The sequence below is a fragment of the Vigna unguiculata genome, chromosome 7 (assembly GCF_037176805.1).
Source record: "Vigna unguiculata cultivar grain cowpea cultivar isolate G323 ecotype 2 chromosome 7, ASM3717680v1, whole genome shotgun sequence".
NCBI lineage: Eukaryota > Viridiplantae > Streptophyta > Magnoliopsida > Fabales > Fabaceae > Vigna > Vigna unguiculata.
The window spans coordinates 36,197,980-36,217,624 of record NC_140798.1 but is presented as its reverse complement, the minus strand read 5'-3'; the positions used below and the strand labels follow the sequence as shown (position 1 = coordinate 36,217,624).

The window sequence follows — 19,645 nt, the reverse complement described above, 5'->3', positions numbered from 1 at the left end:
AATTAATCATATGTGTGCTTGAAGGGAAAGTCTCTTTAGAGATAGTGATGATATCACTTAAAAAGAAATAACTCATACTAATTCATCTGAAACCGTCTCCCTTAAATGTTAATGATGTCAATGTGATAATATTTAATCACTGAAACCGCGTCTCCCTTAAATGTTATTGATGTCACTGTGATGATGTTTAATCACAAATAGTAATAATGAATAACGTACAAGAGAGTTGGTAGTCTGAAATGACGTAAACACGCTTTAAGTATAATTGTATATTTGTCAATATATAAAAAAGTCATTGTGTATTTGGATTGAATCTTTCTCATAAGTCTCAAATTCATATCCATTAAGACACAAGTTAATTTTTGGTTTAACAATATTCATCTCTAGTAATTCATAATTGTGAAACACTTCTTGTTCATTACAAATATTCTAGTATAAATCGATTGACTTCACATACAAGAGAAAATTTGAAATATTTTTACCATGATTTGTTTAATAATATTAAATACACATAAAAAAGTTTTGTTGCACAAACAAATTTTAAGTGCATTTGACTCTTCATAATTTTTCACGTTTACAAACATTACAAAAACATCTTATTATCCCCTGTATTTGCATCATTATGTAATGAATCCAACAAAATTATTAAAGTATGATAAAGTAAGTCTTTAATGTAATATACCATTTGGCCTCATGACTTTTATATATATATATATATATATATATATATATATATATATATATATATATATATATATATATATATATATGAGAACAAATTATATGGAATAAAAGTGTTTATTTAATATTTGAGTGCGATTTTCCTATTCTATCATTGAATCTTGATTTTTAAGTAACTTGAACCTATAATTATAGTCTCGATTGAGGTGTGTACTGAAATCACGAACAATGGTCTATAAATACAGGGTATTTAGGATTTTCATTAAGATGGATCCAAATTTTAAAATTCATGATTCCAAATTCACATAAATATATAAAAGATGAAATATTTGTGAAGAATAAAAATATCAATTGAGATTCCTACGACCTCGAACTTTTCATGAATTATTTTGTTTTTTTCTTTTATCAAATCTTGTTTTGCCCCTTTGATTCAAGTTTTAAATTATGATTATAATGATTTAAAAAATTGGGTATGGCAGATGAATTTGGTGTGAATAATTGACCAAATTGGTAAAACGAATATGTATAATTTAGACCAATCTGTAAAATCTCAAAATCAAAGTTCGACATGGATTAGATAAAGTATTTTCTTCTTCACTTTCAATCATGTTTAAAGCTTAGCTCCCATAAAAAGTACGAATAACTAAATTTGTATGAGAATGAATATGAAGTAAGGAAGAAGATCGTTTCACATCATTTGATACTCATGTACAATGTCAAAATATTATTGTCCAAACAGTAATTAAAGATTTACTCCTTATAATAATTCAAAATTGTGAACACTTCTTGTTCACTACAAATATTGTAGTATAAATTGGTTGACCTCACATACAAGAGAAAATTTGAAAATATTTTTACCATGATTTGTTTAATAATATTAAATACACATAAAACATTTTTTTCACAAACAAATTTTAAGTGCATTTGACTCTTCATATTTTTTACATTTACAAACTTTACCAAAACATCTTATTATCCCCTGTATTTGCATCATTATCTAATGAATCCAACAAAATTATTAAACAAATTCTTAAATGTAATGTACCAATTATCAAATTTTCTATTTCTAAGAACTTCTTTGTTTAACATTCATTTTCAACAAAAAAAAAAAAATTATGCATGACACACAAATGCAAGAGCTCTACAATTGTAATTCACAAATATTTTTCGTTTAAAAAATTTACTTAAGTACGCTACAATCGCTTGAACAAATAGTGATTAAAGTGTTCATCTAGTTATGAAAAAAATATCCATGCTCACGGGTATCATCAATAAAATTCGCACTATGGATAATAAATGGATACTTCAAAAGGTACCCACGAGTAATGGTTAATAAATAATTTGATATCCATTACCCATCAAAATTTAAATTTAAATTTAATTTCTATTTTATTATGTTAAATTTAATTAAAATTAATATTTAATTTATATTTTATAAGGTTAGATTTAATTAAAATTAAAATTTAATTTATATTTTATTATGTTGAATTTAATTAAAATTGAATTAAATTAAATTTACATTAAATTTATATTTTTTAATAATTTTATTTAATTTAAATATCTCAAATATTCATGAATATCCACGAATTTTAAAAAGTACTAGATATTTTTTAAAGACTTAAATATACATTTGGTCCTATAGAGGATAAATTGAACAAAAAAAAAATATTACAAATTGACACGTGACACTAGCATTAACACATGGTACAATTATGACTTGACACATAGACAATGTTTTTGAAATTATAAAATTAAAAAAAAAATTAAGAAATTTTAAAAAAGATTAAAAAAATTTAAAAAAATAAAAAAACCAGGAGATGTCACGTGGCATGTACTGTTCAAACACGTTAAATATTTAAACAATGTTAGTAAAAATAACCAAATTGACCAAAATTTGACGAAAATGAGGACCTAATTGAACACAAAACGAAAATGATGATCAAATTAAATAAAAACAACGAAAATAAGGACCAAATATATATTTAAGCCTTTTTAAACAAGTATTCAACTGATTTTTAAAAAGAGCATATATAATTTAGACCAATCTCTAAAATCTCAAGATCAAAATTGAACATGGAATAAATAAGTTATTTTCTTCTTCATTTTTAATTATGTTTAAGCTTAACTCTCATGAAAAGTACGAATAATTAAATTGGTATAAAAATGAATAAGAAGTAATTAAGGATTTACTTATTATTTAGATGTTGAAAGCTTGTTTAGTGGAGGATACAAATTGGTTATCTAGTTATCATTTTTCAATCTGATTCATCTTAACCTAATAGGGTTTTTAATGGGCTTTATTGCTTAGACATTGTATGAACATCTTATAATTTTTATTGTATAATTGTTATTCACACCTCCCTTGATTATAACTATCTCATTGTTTGTCTTCTTCTATTTATAAAATTACTTTTAATATTTTGTGCCTATTTTTGGAGATTTTCACATTGAGTAAAGAAATAACTAAATTATAAAATATAATTTGATACAAACATTATTTTGTGAAGAGTTGAATTGGTATAAAAATAATTATTTTTTGTGATGGAAAAAACATCATAGCATAAGAAAAATATCATTTTTACTATATTAAAGATGAAAAATAAAATGAAAACATCACAAAATATTTGTGACAATAAACTTTAATTTGTCACTATCAGTCACAAAAATTACACTATCACAAACTCCGTAATAATAATAATAATAATAATAATAATAATAATAATAATAATAATAATAATAATAATAATAATAATAATAATAATAATAATAATAATAATAATAATAATAATAATAATAATAATAATAATAATAATAATAATAATAATAATAATAATAATAATAATAATAATAATAATAATAATAATAATAATAATAATAATAATAATATTTGATAACTATAATAATAATAATAATAATAATAATAATAATAATAATAATAATAATAATAATATTTGATAACTATTGTTAGTGACCGATTCATTGTAGAATATTTTAGTGACTAATTTAGAAACCAATTATAATTTTTTGAAACTATTTTAGTTACCAATAATTTTTAGTTTATAAATTTGTATATAAATTGGTCATTATAGTGGGTAATTATTTTTTGTCACTAAAATTTGTCATTATTAAAAAATTTTCTTGTACACTTGGATTTTCCAACAATTTTTCCCTCACGTGTGAGTCCCTTCACATTCAAACTTTCCCTTTCAGTTAAACATGAGTACCCCTTACTTGTATCATCATTTATCTCAACGAGACACGTTTGTCTGACCCTCTGTCAGAAAAACTTCGATACATGAACTCATATAAGTCTGTTACCAAGATGAACCTTCGATTCTGATATCACTAATTGGTCTTTCAATAGAAATTCATTAGGAAGATACAACATCAATAAGACATGAATCCAACATACACTAAGAGATTGACATCATCTCTAATCCAAAACCTTAAAATTTTGGTTCAAACATACTCTTAAAGTGTTCGATATTTGACCCACTTTGTTTATGAAAGCTAATCGCATTCTTGTAGTATTTTGAATGATTTTTTTCATCTTGATATGAGTGTACCAGTGTAATGTGTGGTGTATATTGTTCAGAATATGATATGTATGTATGTTATATATGAATCATGTGTACGATACTTAGAAGTAAATTACGTCACTTTTACATATTTGTCTATACTAGTATTTTGGAACTTTATGTTCCGATGTTGTTTATTATAGAATATACAAATAGTGTGTACGATTATGTGTATTTTATAATATTATCAACCATCATAGACATAATAAATTGAGGGAATTATATTGTATGTTTATCTATGTGAAGAGTTAATTTTGTTTTAGTTGTCCTAAATGTTATTCATTACTCTATATTAAGAGTTTAATCACTTTTAAACATTAAAAGCTCTGGTATAAACACTAAAATTCACTCTTTTTATACTAAAATTCACTCTTTTTAAAATAAGCATTAAAAGTGACTATTTTAAAAAGAAGTTTCAAAATGATTAATATATAAAATTAGAACTAAAAAGTTATACAAGATGGTACACTTTGTTCATCCTTAAGAAGGAGAAATCAATCAAATCATGTACCTTCAAGTTAGTGAGATCTGAACTTTGAGAGTCTTTGTACTTTCCATATTATCAATCCTTAAATGATTTAATATTTTGAAAGATAAACTAATAATACAACATTTTTATTTTTTCATGTAAATCAATACCTCACAAGTAGTTAGACACACAAATAGAGTTAGGTTCCAACTTGCAGAAATCCATCATAAGATGTGGTTTTTAAAAGGGAGATTTAGCATGAAGCCTTGGCATCATCATAGTCTGCTAAAAAAAAGTGTTGCAAAGAGAAAGTGGAGCACATATAATATGAGAACAAGAAATCCACTACAAAATAAATTACAAAATTCACACAGTAACTGCACCCTTTATGGCCAATCATGACCCCTTTGGATCATGTTCCTTCAACCACATCCTTGATCTATTACACCAAAATTATCATGGAAAGCAATACCAATTACAGTTTAATCTTTTCTCAATGCAGAAAGCCAAAAAGAAAAAAATTATTTCATGCTTTCATGCAAATGTATTAGCTAGGAATTCAAGGAAATATGATTACTATCAAGTAGGAAAACAAGGAAATATGATTACTATCAAGTAGGAAAACAAAGGAATGTCTTAGTCTTTATTGTTAGAAGTGAGTATTAAGTGAATTGGTTTTATCTTTAGTTGACGTGAGACTTCCAATACACCCTTTCATAACTTGACTTTGATATCATTAGAAGTGAGTTTTAAGTCCAACTCAATTTTACAAAACTGACTTATAAGATAAGGATTACACTCACTTTATATATTTTTAAATTATCTTATCTCTAATCGATGTAACACTTCTCACCGTTAAAGAATACAAAATATCTACATTCTGAAATACTTGAGTACTTTTAAAATCCGTGTACATATATAGAGAACATATAGTTAATTAATCTTAAATTTTAGATATTACGTACTTTGTAAATCCTCCTTATCAGTTTTATTTTGTAGGCAAGTGGGGGACAAAAAGTATGAAAGAGGGGAGGTTAGCTGTTATACATTCATACATGATAGACAAGTGATAAACAGAACTCAAATTATGCCAACACAACACCCTTTTCACGAGTTACATCCTTAATTTTCCTATTTTTCAATTACAGTATGTCAGTTTTTTCTTTAAATATTTATTTTGGACCAATATGTCATGTCCGGTTTTACATTTTAAAAAAGTTATTACAATTGATAATTATTTATACACGTTATACTTAAGTATTGATTTTCTTTATTTATAGCCGCGTATTAGAGGTACATATGACAAGGAAAAAGCGTAGCCACACACTATTGCAAGAAAAATGATAAATGGACAATTTCTTGTGATTCATATTCATTTTAGACCTTAACTTTGTTTATTTCTTGAGACATAATATATTGGTTAAATTAGTGTAATATGTTTTGGTTAAATTAATATAATGATTAGTTAAATTCATGTTTAAATTAATATGTTCACTGTATATGTAATTATTAAAAGGTTTTTGTGAAATTCATAATTATCACTAAACTTGTGATAATATAAATAATCAATTATCAATACATTTGTATATATATGGTCTAAATCTAATTGGTTTAATAATTCAAATTTTCAGATGAGGATATCAGTTGCAACTCTAAATGATTATTTGGTCTTCCGGTGCAACTCTAAATGATTGAGTGAACATGATGGAGACACATGACATCTTAAAATTTCCTTTAAGATCAACACTATAGTTAAATAAGTGCAATGATTTGGTTATGCTTAAATTAGTACAATTGTTAGTTAAATTCGTCTCTAAAACAATATAAAAGGCTTTTTAGATTTGATACTCAAGATTAATTATATTTGCTAAGAGTATGATATAGGAGTGGAAAATGTAAATTTACAAGGCACAAACTATCTATCTAAGAGTGCATTGTTGTGATTGAAATCCCAAAATCAATCACTATTTCAATTTGAATAAATACATCGAGATATAGAGCACATATCTTAATAATGATGGACTTCAAACTAATAAATGTTGGTTCTTAAGTGATTATTCACCAAAATCTCATATCGAAACATCGAATAATATGAAAAAAATAACAGTAAAATATTATTATAAAAATAAAAAGTTTTTTTTTTGAAGTTTTTACCATAACTCAAATTAGGTTTTTTGAATAATTGTGTGTCACTGAAAGGTTTACAATTTTGTCCATAAAAAATTATATGATAAAGAGTTGTATGAAAAAGTTTGTTGTTTTTGTCAAAAAATTGAATTTTAGTGATAATATATGTTGAGATTTGTGAACGTAGACTTAAGATGCTCAATTACATTAAATTTCTTGTGAGCTTTATTTTTTATTTATAAGTGTACTTTGGTTCGAAGAAATAATTTCTTAGTGTTTGATTAAAAAAAAACTTCAATCCAATTAGAAAAAAGTGTTCAGCAGGACAAACCAACCACATCCATCTATTTGAACTACATAAAGGTTCGAAAATACTTATAACTACGATTTCATAAAAATGTAAGGCTTATTGAGTGTAAGAAAATAATATTAAACACCAAATTTGAAATTTGGGAGCGGGTAGGAAGAAAATAAAGACAGATCAATAGAGGTTCAGAAAAGAACGTGGCAAGATATTAATAAAAAGTCATTGCATAGTGTCTTCAATTAGTTTCTGTGAATCTCAGTATATCATATTACTTTCATTTGATATTTTAAACTTTTTGTAATTGTCTTCGAAAAGCCTGAATTCAACTAAACTTATAGCCGTTATCTAGAAACTGTTAGATTTTGTAGGTAAACAAGATCTAAATCCTCTGATATATAGCAATATATAAATATTAAGTAGTTGATAAAGGCAGATATAAAAATTGATTCCCTTAATAGGAGGACCCACGTTATGAGCGAGGTAAAATTAAAAAAAAATAAAAAATATGATGAAATGAGAAGAAGTAAGAAGTAGAGTGTGGCCCTCTCTTCTTACATGATTTGGCACAGTAAACCCACTACATAGAAAACTAATGTAAAGACATTGCTTTACTAAATTCTTTCCATACCCTTTAACTTTTATAATTGAAGATGGAAACATTTCGACACACGTAGGGCATCTGTATGAATCATCAGCATTTAGTGCTCCTTCAGGAATCCCAATTAAATCATTCATTTCAAATCTCTCTCTCTCTCTCACACACACACACACACACAAATTATCAACCACATCTTATGCAAATAATAACACATGCAACAATTTAAATTATTCCTTCAATTTTTCATCTTTTCGCAAAAAAACTGATAGGTTATATTTTTTCATATATGGTTTATAGTCATAGTCATGGTCATGGCATAGTTATGGTTATATGACATTAGTCTTACACATATAAGATCTTAGACACCACTTTTACACCAAAACCTTAAAGCAATGTTGTTATGGGTCTTTATTCTTATATAGTGTTTAACTTTGTCTTTTCTATCAAATGTGGGACTTTTTGATTCACATTTGGACTATTCCCAACAAAAACTTTCTAAACTATCCTTATTCACACAAACATAATGGATAATTTATAACATATATACTTTAATGTAAATGTTAACTTTCACAATTTAATGTGAAAGCTAGCTTTCACCATGCTATAGTAAAACGTTTTTTTATATATGATATAGTGAATACGGTAAAATTTTTGACATATAAATTTATTCACCGAGTAAAATAGTAAATATGAAAGAAATATACAAACCATTAAAGATAACTTTTAATTGAAAATCCAATGCGTTAGATATAAGTTATTTTTCAATAATTTTATATTGAGCTGAATTATGTTATAAATTCGTGAAAAATCATTTATAACTTTTATTTGACGAAATATATTTAGATACTCTCTAGTTTATTATTACTATTATTAATTTGATTTAGAGTAGTCTTACTCATTTTTCTTTATCAAAACTGATATATAATATGAATCATCAAAACACCTTTACGATTACCAAGTTATTTCATAAAAAAATTATTATAATGTTTATTTATCAAAACATGAATCATGAAGTGAGTCAATCCACATAATGTAGATAGATATTAAAAAATAGTATTCAAGTAAAAAAAAAACAATTATTGAGATCCTTTTTTTTTTTTCTTTTTAACCACTGGCTACTGTTCATTTAACTATTAATCTATTTTATATCACATTCTTCCTCCTTTATCTTTTGAACTCATTAATTTCTTTCATACGTGTTAAGTCGCTGTCTTATTCTTAAGCAGCCTTACGCGTCCCCAACAAATTTTATCATCAGAAGCCAATGAAATGACAAAGAGAGAAGAGCTACAGAAGAGAATTACCTCATACAATTCATATATATATATATATATATATATATATATATATATATATATATATATATATATAATAAAATACATTCACACAAGAAGAATGTCATGCCATCAAGAAGAACTTCAATATCTCTATCTACAAAGGGAAAACACATGCTGAGTTTAGAATTTATTTAAAAATAATTACCCATTTATATTTTTTCAATTGACAGAAACAAACGACTGTTTTAATTTATGAAATAATCAAACATATGATTAAGAATCATTAATAAGACGTGTTTTCAAATTTTTAATTCATATTAATTACGAATGAGTGGTTAAAATGCATTTTATTAGATTAGACGTATACCTGTCATTATTCTGATTTACTTAGTATATCATTGTATAAGGTTAAATATATTCTTAATTTTTCAATTTTTGATAAAAATTAAAATTAATCTTTCATAAAATTTTGAATCAATTTAATTTTTTATCTTTATAAATACGTGAATTTAATTCTATAAATTAATTTTTTTTAAAATCATTTCAATTTTAAATGCGTATCTCAACTATAATATTGAAATGAACATTATCGAATAGTGTAAATAAATTAAAATATGTTTGAAATATTAAATAAATTTAAGAAAATTTAATTAAAATAATTAAATCTATATATTTACAGAATTAAAAGACTAAATTAATTTAAAATTAAAAAATAATATTAATTTTCACTAAAAATTAAAAGAAAAAAATATATTTAACTATCATAACGATATAAAAGGATATACTAAAGCTGAATCAACACTCCATGGAAATTTGAAAAGAACTACATCCATAGATATGGTTTTTGCATAGTATAGTATGCTTCCTGTTTGAAGTTTCAGGTTTTGACCAAAAGAAAACAAATAGCACTATTATGAGGGTATTTAAAATTGTCTACCTACTGGCAATAGTGTCATCTCTTTTCTCCCACTTAAGTAGACAATATATCAGAATTGATTCAGAGAGAGTTCGTGTGCACACACTCCAACGCACTACTCCCCTTATGATGCCTACCAATTGCATGACAGTTTGAAACATGGATTCTGTGGACTCCGTGTTCAACTGCATATTTCTAAATGAAATTACACATCAAACTACCCAAAATCACTGCACTAACAGAACAGAAACAACCACCAAAATCACCTGACTCTTAACTTAAGTTTAACTTAAGTATAAATGAACATATATGATTAAGTAAATGGTATATATTGAGATTTAAAAGAGAGAGATTTTCACAGTCAACAAAGTAATTAAAGGGAAAGAAACTGCACTTCACCGCATCCAAGAATGAACATATACATATATGGATTGAGATCCATTATTTTCGTCATAACATCTTCAAGGGTGCATACACATTTTTATTTTATTAATACAAATTGATGATGTTGCAATATTGGTCTGTGACACACGCACGCACAGCTCTTCACTGTTTTTTACTGTCACTGCTTAAATAACTGCTGCATCTACCAAGAGTACTGCTGTTTAGGTTTACACAATATATTTTCTAACGCAATTGCAAAGGGTGTCCCCATTTTGCAGTGCCCCAGCCCGTTGTCAAATCACGATTTCTGCATAACAAGCAAACACGGAAGTAAAAACACAAAGAAACATAATTGATCTACATATATATGTCATGCTAATCTCTACACTACCAATGGCATCATGTGAAAGTAAGTCCAAACAAAGAGGTGATTAGTGACATGACACGTGCAGGTTAGTTTACAGCTAGTTATAGAAACCTAAGAGTTGTGATACAGTTATTGTTTGACCGATAGTTTAATGAGTTTGGTTGCATAGGAAAATCGGTAGAGAGTGTCTTAATAACTGTACCAAAACAAAACCCTTGAATTTACTAAGGTACATGGAATTATGAGGTTAGTGATGTGGCCTTACTAACTTGCATTGTTTGAAGGGGGCAATGGAGGAGGATGTTGAGGACGCTTGCGTTTCTTTTTCTCGTAGCTAATTCCCCTAGCCTTGGCTTGTGAATCACGCACTTCACGAAGGTAAAGTCTCACGGCGCGAGCACCAAAAGGGTTAGCTTCAGGTTTTCCTCCATTCTCTTCAAAAGCAGCTCTGAGACGACCTATTAGAGCATCGAGGCTGCCCCATGCTTGGCGTAGAGGGCAAGGGCAAGGTGCAGGAGGGTTGGGGTGCCCGAAGAAGGGACAAAGGTGGGTGTGAACCTTGGTTTTTCCGAACTGGTCGAGGTACCTCAGGAATTCCAGCACGTGTGCGCCGCTGCAGCGCGAGAGTGAAAGTGGGGGTCTGTGGTTCCGAAGGTATTGCCCGAACGTGTTCCAGTCGCGTCGCTTTTGGTTCTCGTAGCGGCTCAGAGTAGTGGAGGCGGAAGAAGGTGGTGACGACGAAGAAGACGAAGGTGGTGGTGGTGGTGTGAAATTGGAGGTGTTACCTGCTGAGAGGTTGATGACTGTGGAGTCCGAGTTTGACGAAGAGTCAAATTCTTGAAAGGAATTCATGATCTGTAAGAGAAGGTGTTCTCGGATATTTGGATCTGCGGTGTTGTTTGTCACTGTTCGGGAAGGGTTTGTTGTTGTTTTTTGTTCACTGACTTTGCGTGTTGGATCAATAAGGAGGGTGTTGAACAGTTGTGGAGATTGAGGTGTGTAAGGAGGAGAAGGAAGAAGATCTCTGAAGAGTATAAGGCATGGAACTGAGAAAAGAAAAATGGCTTTGATGATGATCAGATTTCGGCAAGGTTTGCACTGTGGTGTGAGAAGAGAGAAAGAAAGAGAGAGAGAGAGAGAAGGTTGAATTGATGGAGAATGGAGATAACTTAACAGGAAGTAGGGTAAAAGAACAGTTTAGAGAGAGAAGAAGGAGAAACCTATTTTCCCTAGTAGCTAGGCTAACTTCAATCCCTTATATTTTTTGATAACTCCTAGAATACTTGAAAGCGTGGTGATGCTAGGTGCTTTTTGCTAACCCTGTTTTTCTGAAACCATTTTTAGGAATTTGACAGTGGTTTTTTTTTTTTTTCTTGTGAGAAGGAAGAAAGAGTATGCAGGTAGCTGGGGCGATTTGACCTATGGCAGTGTCCGAAGCAAAAGAGAGAAGGGAGAATGTGATGGTGAGAGACGAGAGGGGCTTAATTGAGAAAGAAGAAGTGTTTTGGCCTTTAGGGCTTTTTGTGGAAATAGAAATAGGTTGAAAACGACAGTGAGAGATTGTTGATGCAGACAGATAAAGGTGTTGGTAAAAAAAATTAAATATAATGGTTTGGGTGGTTCTATTATCTCTCTTGCGTTGATTGACAACACCTTTTGAAATTACCTGTTTGCCCTTTTATGTCTGATAGGACTAACTTTAGTTTGGGAAAAAAATGGGATGATGAACCATAGTTGCATACAAGTAGACGGTAGTAGGGCTTGTGAACTTACCATCATTAGATTCTTACTTTTCAACAAGTGCTAATCCCTAGGCCCTAGATATCTGTGTGCAGATTATAATGATTTCAATGATGAAAATCATTGACTGCAAATGACTTCAATTAAATCCCCTACTATTACTAAATTAAGATTACAACCACTAACCCAAAAATAATTCATTTTACTTCATTTCAAACTTTAATATTTTCAACTTTTTCAGAATAAATCAAAGCTGTCATCACACAAAGAATAAATCATATATGAAGACTTTGTCCAATAAAACATTCTTTTGATAAAATTTATTTTTATTTATTATATGTATAATTTAATTAAATTTGATATATTATTTAAAAGATTTAAATTTAGGATGAAACGGAATTAAGTAAAAGAAAAATGGATGTAGAATAGAAGAGAATTTGAAATTTATAGAGAAAAATGAATCATGACTGGTGTGAGATTATCAGTTTTACTGTTAATTAGAAAAGTGATATGAATTAAAAGAATAATAAACAAAGCAGTATTAAGTAGATTGAAAAGTATATTGAAAAATAAAATAAAATAGTCTGAGATAGATTTTAACTCATTTTAATATATATTAAAAAATCATGGCTTATATTATTGCGGAAAGATTTTTTTTCATGTACAATGATGATGAAAATAATGCATACACTAAACCATGCTACAAATAAAAGTAAAAGTAACCGTAGTTACATATTTTCTGAAGTTTTACAATTTTATTATGTGAATCCATATCTCATCCTTGTTGTGTAAAGTTTTTATTTTCCTTTAATAGTGATATGGTTGATGATGTAATATGATGATCACTAAGATGATTTTAATGCTTTGTTGATCATATTTTTAATGAGACAAATGTATGAAATGCATCATGAAATACTCATATAAAAGAATATTAAGTCTCATTGAAGTAGGATTAAAGTCCGTCTTAAAAATTGGTGATCTTATTTAAAACAATAAATATTATTCATTTGGGTGTAGACAAAAAACAAATGTGTGGAATCACGCTAGATCTATTAAATCTATGTCTCTCATAATTTCTATTAACAATGCTGTTTTTGTATGTCATATCGTTTAGATCATCATTATTGTGCGGGAAAGGAGGTTTTTTCGATAAACACGTATTTGATTTCTTTAAGGAAAGTATTATCTGCTGCTATGGGAATCAAATCCTCTTAAAAAAAATCATAAAATATCAGTTAAGATACGCTTCACTGTATGATGATCTATCTAAACTTTACAAAACTTTAATTATAATATATATTATATAAATACAATTCCTCGTTCAATATTCCTAGGTAGTGCGTCTTTGATTCTGTATGCATTGAATCCATCAAAAATTAAGTTCAATGTGTCATTATATTTAATTGATTTTATATTGAGAAATTGGTGATTTGATGTTGAAATAATTTCGGTGATTCCATATGGAATAAAAGGTTTACAACCTAAATTTTATTATCTATTTTTTTTCTAATATTACCGTGCATATTTTCGGAATTGAGTTGTATGATGGTGAATAATTTGGAGAATGAGTTCCAATTATAGCAAGTAAATATTGTTGGCAGGATAATCACAAATTTTCAAAGCAATTTTTGGGTTGTTAAATGTAAAAGTTTGAGCTCAAATTGCATCCTGATACGTCTGTAACCTAACTCCAGAGAGATAAAAGAGTTGGTAGTGGGGCATATGAGAAAGTGTGAAGTTTTTGAAGACAAATCAAATCATGTTTAATATATATATATATAGAAGAAACAAGCTGAGTTGACACCTAGGTTGTCTTTATATTTGATATGCCAACAAGATTTAACTCAATTCTACTTCCATAATGTTTTAAGACTGAAATTAATCAGTATCATTTTTCTTTCATTATTAAATTAAGTTTATGTAGATTGCATTATTAAAACTAATTAAAGTGAATTAAGATTAAACTAATTAAAAACATTGACATGTTTTTAATAGAAAAATAAATTAAGTTTTTGTTTTTGTTTATTTTGAAAAGTTGAATTGTTCTTAAATAGCCTTTCTTAAACTGAATTCAACTGTAATTTATAGAATTGTAAAATAAGTTCTAAGATAAAATAACAATTAATAATATTTCAAACAATTTAAATGGTTTAATCAAATTAAAAATATTTTTTATTAATTTAAATTAGTTTAGTTAGTTAGCTTAAACTATAATTGAACTTATATAAATAATTTTACAGTTCAATTTAGTTTTATCAAATATTTTTTAAGTTTAGTTTAATATCATAATAAGTGAATGAACACATTATTTTCCAATCTTTATATATAGAATACAGATGAATTTTAGAGTTTTTTTTTAAATAATTTTTATCATAATCGTTGGACTGATGAAAATAACACGTGTTAAAAAATCTCACATCATTTAGGATAACTTGAAAGGAGTGGGTGTTAGTAACTATATAATGAGTTATAAGTCCATGATGTTTTTTGTCCCATATCAAAGACACTTTTAACTAGTGTTTAGCTTTTTTTCCTGTACTCTCATAGTAGGGTTTCATGAGGTGTAATGGTTGAGAGTATTTTCTATATGCTGTACAAATTTATACATAGTAATTATTTTTTGCGGTTGTGGTTTTCTCTGTATTTAGAATTTTTGAATTATATTCTTATGTTCTTTGTGTTAATCTTATTACTATGTTAATAGGGTGATTCTTGAAGATAAAAATAATTAATCTTCTTAATTGATTATACGTTTTTCTCACCGATAACTCCAAAGGGAATTAAGGATTATTATATTTATAAATATGATTTACATAAAAATCGCTCTTTTGATATATTGTAACTATTGTTTTATCAAAGAAACATACAAGATAAAATTTATGCAGTCCATTATTTTCTTCATCAGATACGCAGTCCATTTAATAAAATGTAAGTACGATTTATAATGCTTTTTTAATAAAAATATAGTGACCATTACCAATGCAAATACCAGAGAACTGTTGACCTAGGTTGTAAGAGATTGTGTTTTGTGCCATAAGTGTATGAAGTGATATGTTTAATTTTTAAATTAATTAATTGTAAGTTTAAAGGTTTTATTAAGATATGCACGGAATCGTTTAAGCTGACACAAGAATGAAAGTTGTGTTAAAGTGAAAATAGTGATAATAGTGGGTAAATATAGTAGAAGTACTAGCTTGGGTTGTTTCCAAATACGCAAATGTAATTAATGTATCCTCTTAGAGAAATAAATTATTAAGGATTTTTAATTTTATTTATTTATTTATTAATTATTCTAAGTTACAGTTCTCTTATAACATACAAATTTACGTAAAGGAAAAGTAACTTATCTTAAATTTTAAATGCACTATAGTATTTGCATGGGCCTAGATGTATCTCATTTTAGGATTTTTTTTTTTCTGTTTAGGATTTTTTTTTTCTGTTTGATTAATTATCTTTTTTCTTTAAAAATGTAAGTTATACTTCTTAATATAATATTATATGTCGGGATATATCATGTTATGTTATTAAATGATGATATATGTTGAAAGATGTATAAACCTCGTTTTAAGATGTGAAAATGGGTTAGAACTTCTGAGTCAACCCAATTTACCATGAATTTAGATTGGGTTGGGTTGAAATTTTTTTACAAATTTTAATACGAGTTAATTTTTGATTCGACTCATCTAGAACTCGACTCACCCGGATTTAATCCGTGATGAGCCAAGTTAGCTCACCAACCTGCAAATAAAGAGTCACATAAATGACTTTTGTTAAATTGGATTTTGCATTCAGATTATGTTGTTTTTTTTAGTCAACACATAGGTAATTTGTATTTTTGTGATTTTGGTTTGTATTCAGATTATATTGAAGTTTATTTAAATTTTAATTAGAATTATTATTTAGTTTTAACTGAAAAAAAATTACATATTTTTTTAATTAAATGAACTCATAAGCCAATCCGTTTAACCCACCAACCTGTGCTGGATCGAGCCTGATTTGAATTTTTTTGACTCGTTAATAAGTGAGTCGGATTGAGTTGGTTCACTGAATAATCAACCAGTATTACTCGTTTTGACAACTCTACCTCAATTCCAAAGGAAGAAAAAATCAATTGACTTGTTCATTAAGCAGTAAAATCAATAATTTTTTGCAGGAGAAAATAATTTTACTTTATCACTATAATTAACTATTTAAAAATTATCAAAACAAATACAATTGATTTATAAAAATTAAATACTACAGCGATTTGGATTGAAGAACAACCAACTGGTCTTGAAATCAAACGCAGACAGCAAGACATTAGCCGACAAAGTTAAAGGATTATGTATTAAGATTTTGAGATCACAAAAAAGTCAACATATATACTATTTGTGAAGGCTGTGATTTATCAAATCTATTTGGATTATTAAATAATCTTAATTCGTATATATTACCGATTCGAATGTTACTTTATTGTCACGTTGGTTATTGTTAGATAGAAAATTTACCATTAACTCGAAATTTATGAAAAGAAATATAACAAAATATGAGTTTAATTTTCATAATTTAATTGCAATTTGTCTAATCTATTATTTGGTAAGAAATAATATACAATCTATAATAGTGAAAAAGAAATATAAATTAGGATAAGCATATTTAATTAATATGAATTTATATATCTATAATAGTTTGTGTACATTGATGAAAAATCGATACCAATCGTGATTATAATAAATAAATAAATTTAAAATACACAATTGTTCATGTGTTCATAGTCACATGTTTTGGCAGATGAACACCTTTATCAGGACTTGAATTCACTTATTGAAACTTGTTTCAAATTATTGGTTTTGAGTCTAATTATTAGGGTTGTTTATGATAAGTCTTGTCTTATTACCCTGACTTGACCTTTAACCAATTTTAATATAGTCAAACAATAATGTTATATTTTATGTTATCTCAATGCAGTTTAGTGTTATATATATATATATATATATATATATATATATATATATATATATATATATATATATATATATATATATATATATTTAAACCATACTTTAAAATTATTAATTTTATGAAACACCTGTTTTTCAATAATTTTATTTTAAATAAAAAAATTCTAGTATATGTAAATACCTTCGGATATAAAAAAATAAGCTCATGTAACGTTCAAAACTTCTACGTTAAAAAATAATATATTTAAAACTGCAATTTTAAGAAAAATATAAAAAAATAAGTGAATAAAAATCAGTTTCTCACGGCACGGTCTCGTTTCTTGAAAAAAAAAAAAAACTGGTAAGGTGGAGGACAACTTCACCATAATATTGTCCTATATTCTGACGACTTAACTCTATTTTGCAAAAAAATAAAATTGAACAGACCTATTTTTACAAATTACAGTTCAAATGGATTCAGAAATATAAAAAAGTTTCACTATACACATATTGACATTTTAATTAGGTTAATACTCCAAAGTGCATTAATCATCACATAAAATTTTTTATTAAAATAAAAGTAAAATAAATAAAGAACAAGCATGCTAAAATAATTTAACTCCATTTCTAAATTTTTTTTTTACTTTTTTTTTTATCTTCATTATACTTTTTTTTCTAAAATTATTAAAATAAATATAACAAAATAAATCATTGTATCAATATACATATAACTATGACATTTGTATGCATTTGACTATTCTAGATTTATTTTAACATATTCTTCAAACAAATTAGATATTTTGTCCTTTAAAACATTTTTTTACAAGTAAAAAGATCAATGTTTGAATGACTAATTGCTCCAAATTTCATGTCTGGAACAAGAATAACCTCAATAATAAACATGTCACAGTAATGATTTAATACTTACTAAACTTCTTCAGTATTTTTAATAACATATCTTTAATATTTAGATCATCACTTTTTGCAAATATAATGAAAGAGGAGGAGAATTTAAAAGAAGAATATAAACATATGAATTATTTATTTTAACTTACAAGTAGGATTGGATTTCATGTTGTACTAACCTTAATGATTTTCTTTTATCCTAATCCGGCTTATAGGCTAAACTAATTTAAGGGCTTGATAGCTCTATAAGTTACAAAGGTCATATAGCTACTAATTATTCTGCCAAATTGTTAATGATGGATTTAAAGGACCCATCACTCATGTAAAAAATTTGCTATATAGGTGTTATCATTATCAAGATATCAATTTGTCTTCTGTCAATTTTGTTTAGACATTTTATGACGCAATTAATATAAGAGATGTGAAGAACATGATGATTGGATAGTTTAATAGCTAATGTACTTGTACTAATTCTATTATTGGTATTGAGCTTATTGCTTTGAGCACAAATTTTCAATACCAATAGGAACTAAAAATACTCTTTAAGGCTCTTTTTGAGATACTATATTTATATTATCTTTTATTATAATCTTATTTATGCATATACAATTTGTTATATATATATATATATATATATATATATATATATATATATATATATATATATATATATATATATATATATATATATATAATATAATATAATTCTTTCTTAATATATAATGTACATCTATCAACCCTCTTTTAAGTGTCATGAAATTCAATTGTGTTTTACTCATCTAATCAACTTTTTTTTTCCTAACTGAAACTCACACCACCAAACATTAAACAATAATGACTTCAATTACATTGTTTTATTTCTCATTATAATTTTAACTTTACAACTTCAACGGCATTGACTACTAAAAAATAAAATCCTATAATGAAGAGAGATGCATTTAAAAATTTCTATCTGCTTAATGATCTTGAATGAAACTCATTTCATGCCAAGTGTTAGAGATATAGGTACTACTTCATTCAATCTTATCTTAATGTAATATATTTCTAACATAATAATATAAAACAACAAAAATAATTAATTACATTAACTTTAAAAAAGAAAAACTGTAACAAGTATATCAAATTCATTTATATTATTTTCGTCTACTATTCATTAATGTCAAATATAAATAGTTATAATATTAATAAAGATAAGTGCAAAAGAAAAACCTTTTTTTTTTCTGAAATGAACTACAGAAGACGATAGTGTATTTAAAAGCCGTGTCAACAAAGTAAACCTAGCAAAATTTTAGAAGTCAATTTCAGACAACCTTTACTTAATAAATAATAACTATTTTTATTTTGATCCTTTTAAAAAGTATCCTTTAATATATCTT

The 19,645-nt window shown here is 26.6% G+C and overlaps 1 protein-coding gene across 2 annotated transcripts; it reads right to left on the bottom strand.

Moving 5' to 3' along the window:
- Positions 1-10,326: 10,326 nt before the first annotated feature.
- On the bottom strand, positions 10,327-12,191 carry LSH4 (LIGHT-DEPENDENT SHORT HYPOCOTYLS-like protein (DUF640)). 2 transcript variants are annotated; one of them, XM_028079925.2, is made up of 2 exons: positions 10,970-12,191; positions 10,327-10,644 (listed from the first exon to the last, which is right to left on the bottom strand). In XM_028079925.2, coding segments are annotated over exons 1-2 (588 nt in total). In that variant the 5' UTR covers positions 11,557-12,191; the 3' UTR covers positions 10,327-10,643. The 2 variants fall into 2 exon arrangements, with proteins under 2 accessions (XP_027935726.1, XP_027935725.1); XM_028079924.2 differs by having other exon boundaries at positions 10,974-12,190.
- Positions 12,192-19,645: the final 7,454 nt, after the last annotated feature.

What these genes read in the sequence shown, in the direction of transcription:
- LSH4 (XM_028079924.2), bottom strand. Translation starts at nt 11,556, where the DNA reads ATGAATTCCTTTCAAGAATTTGACTCTTCGTCAAACTCGGACTCCACA.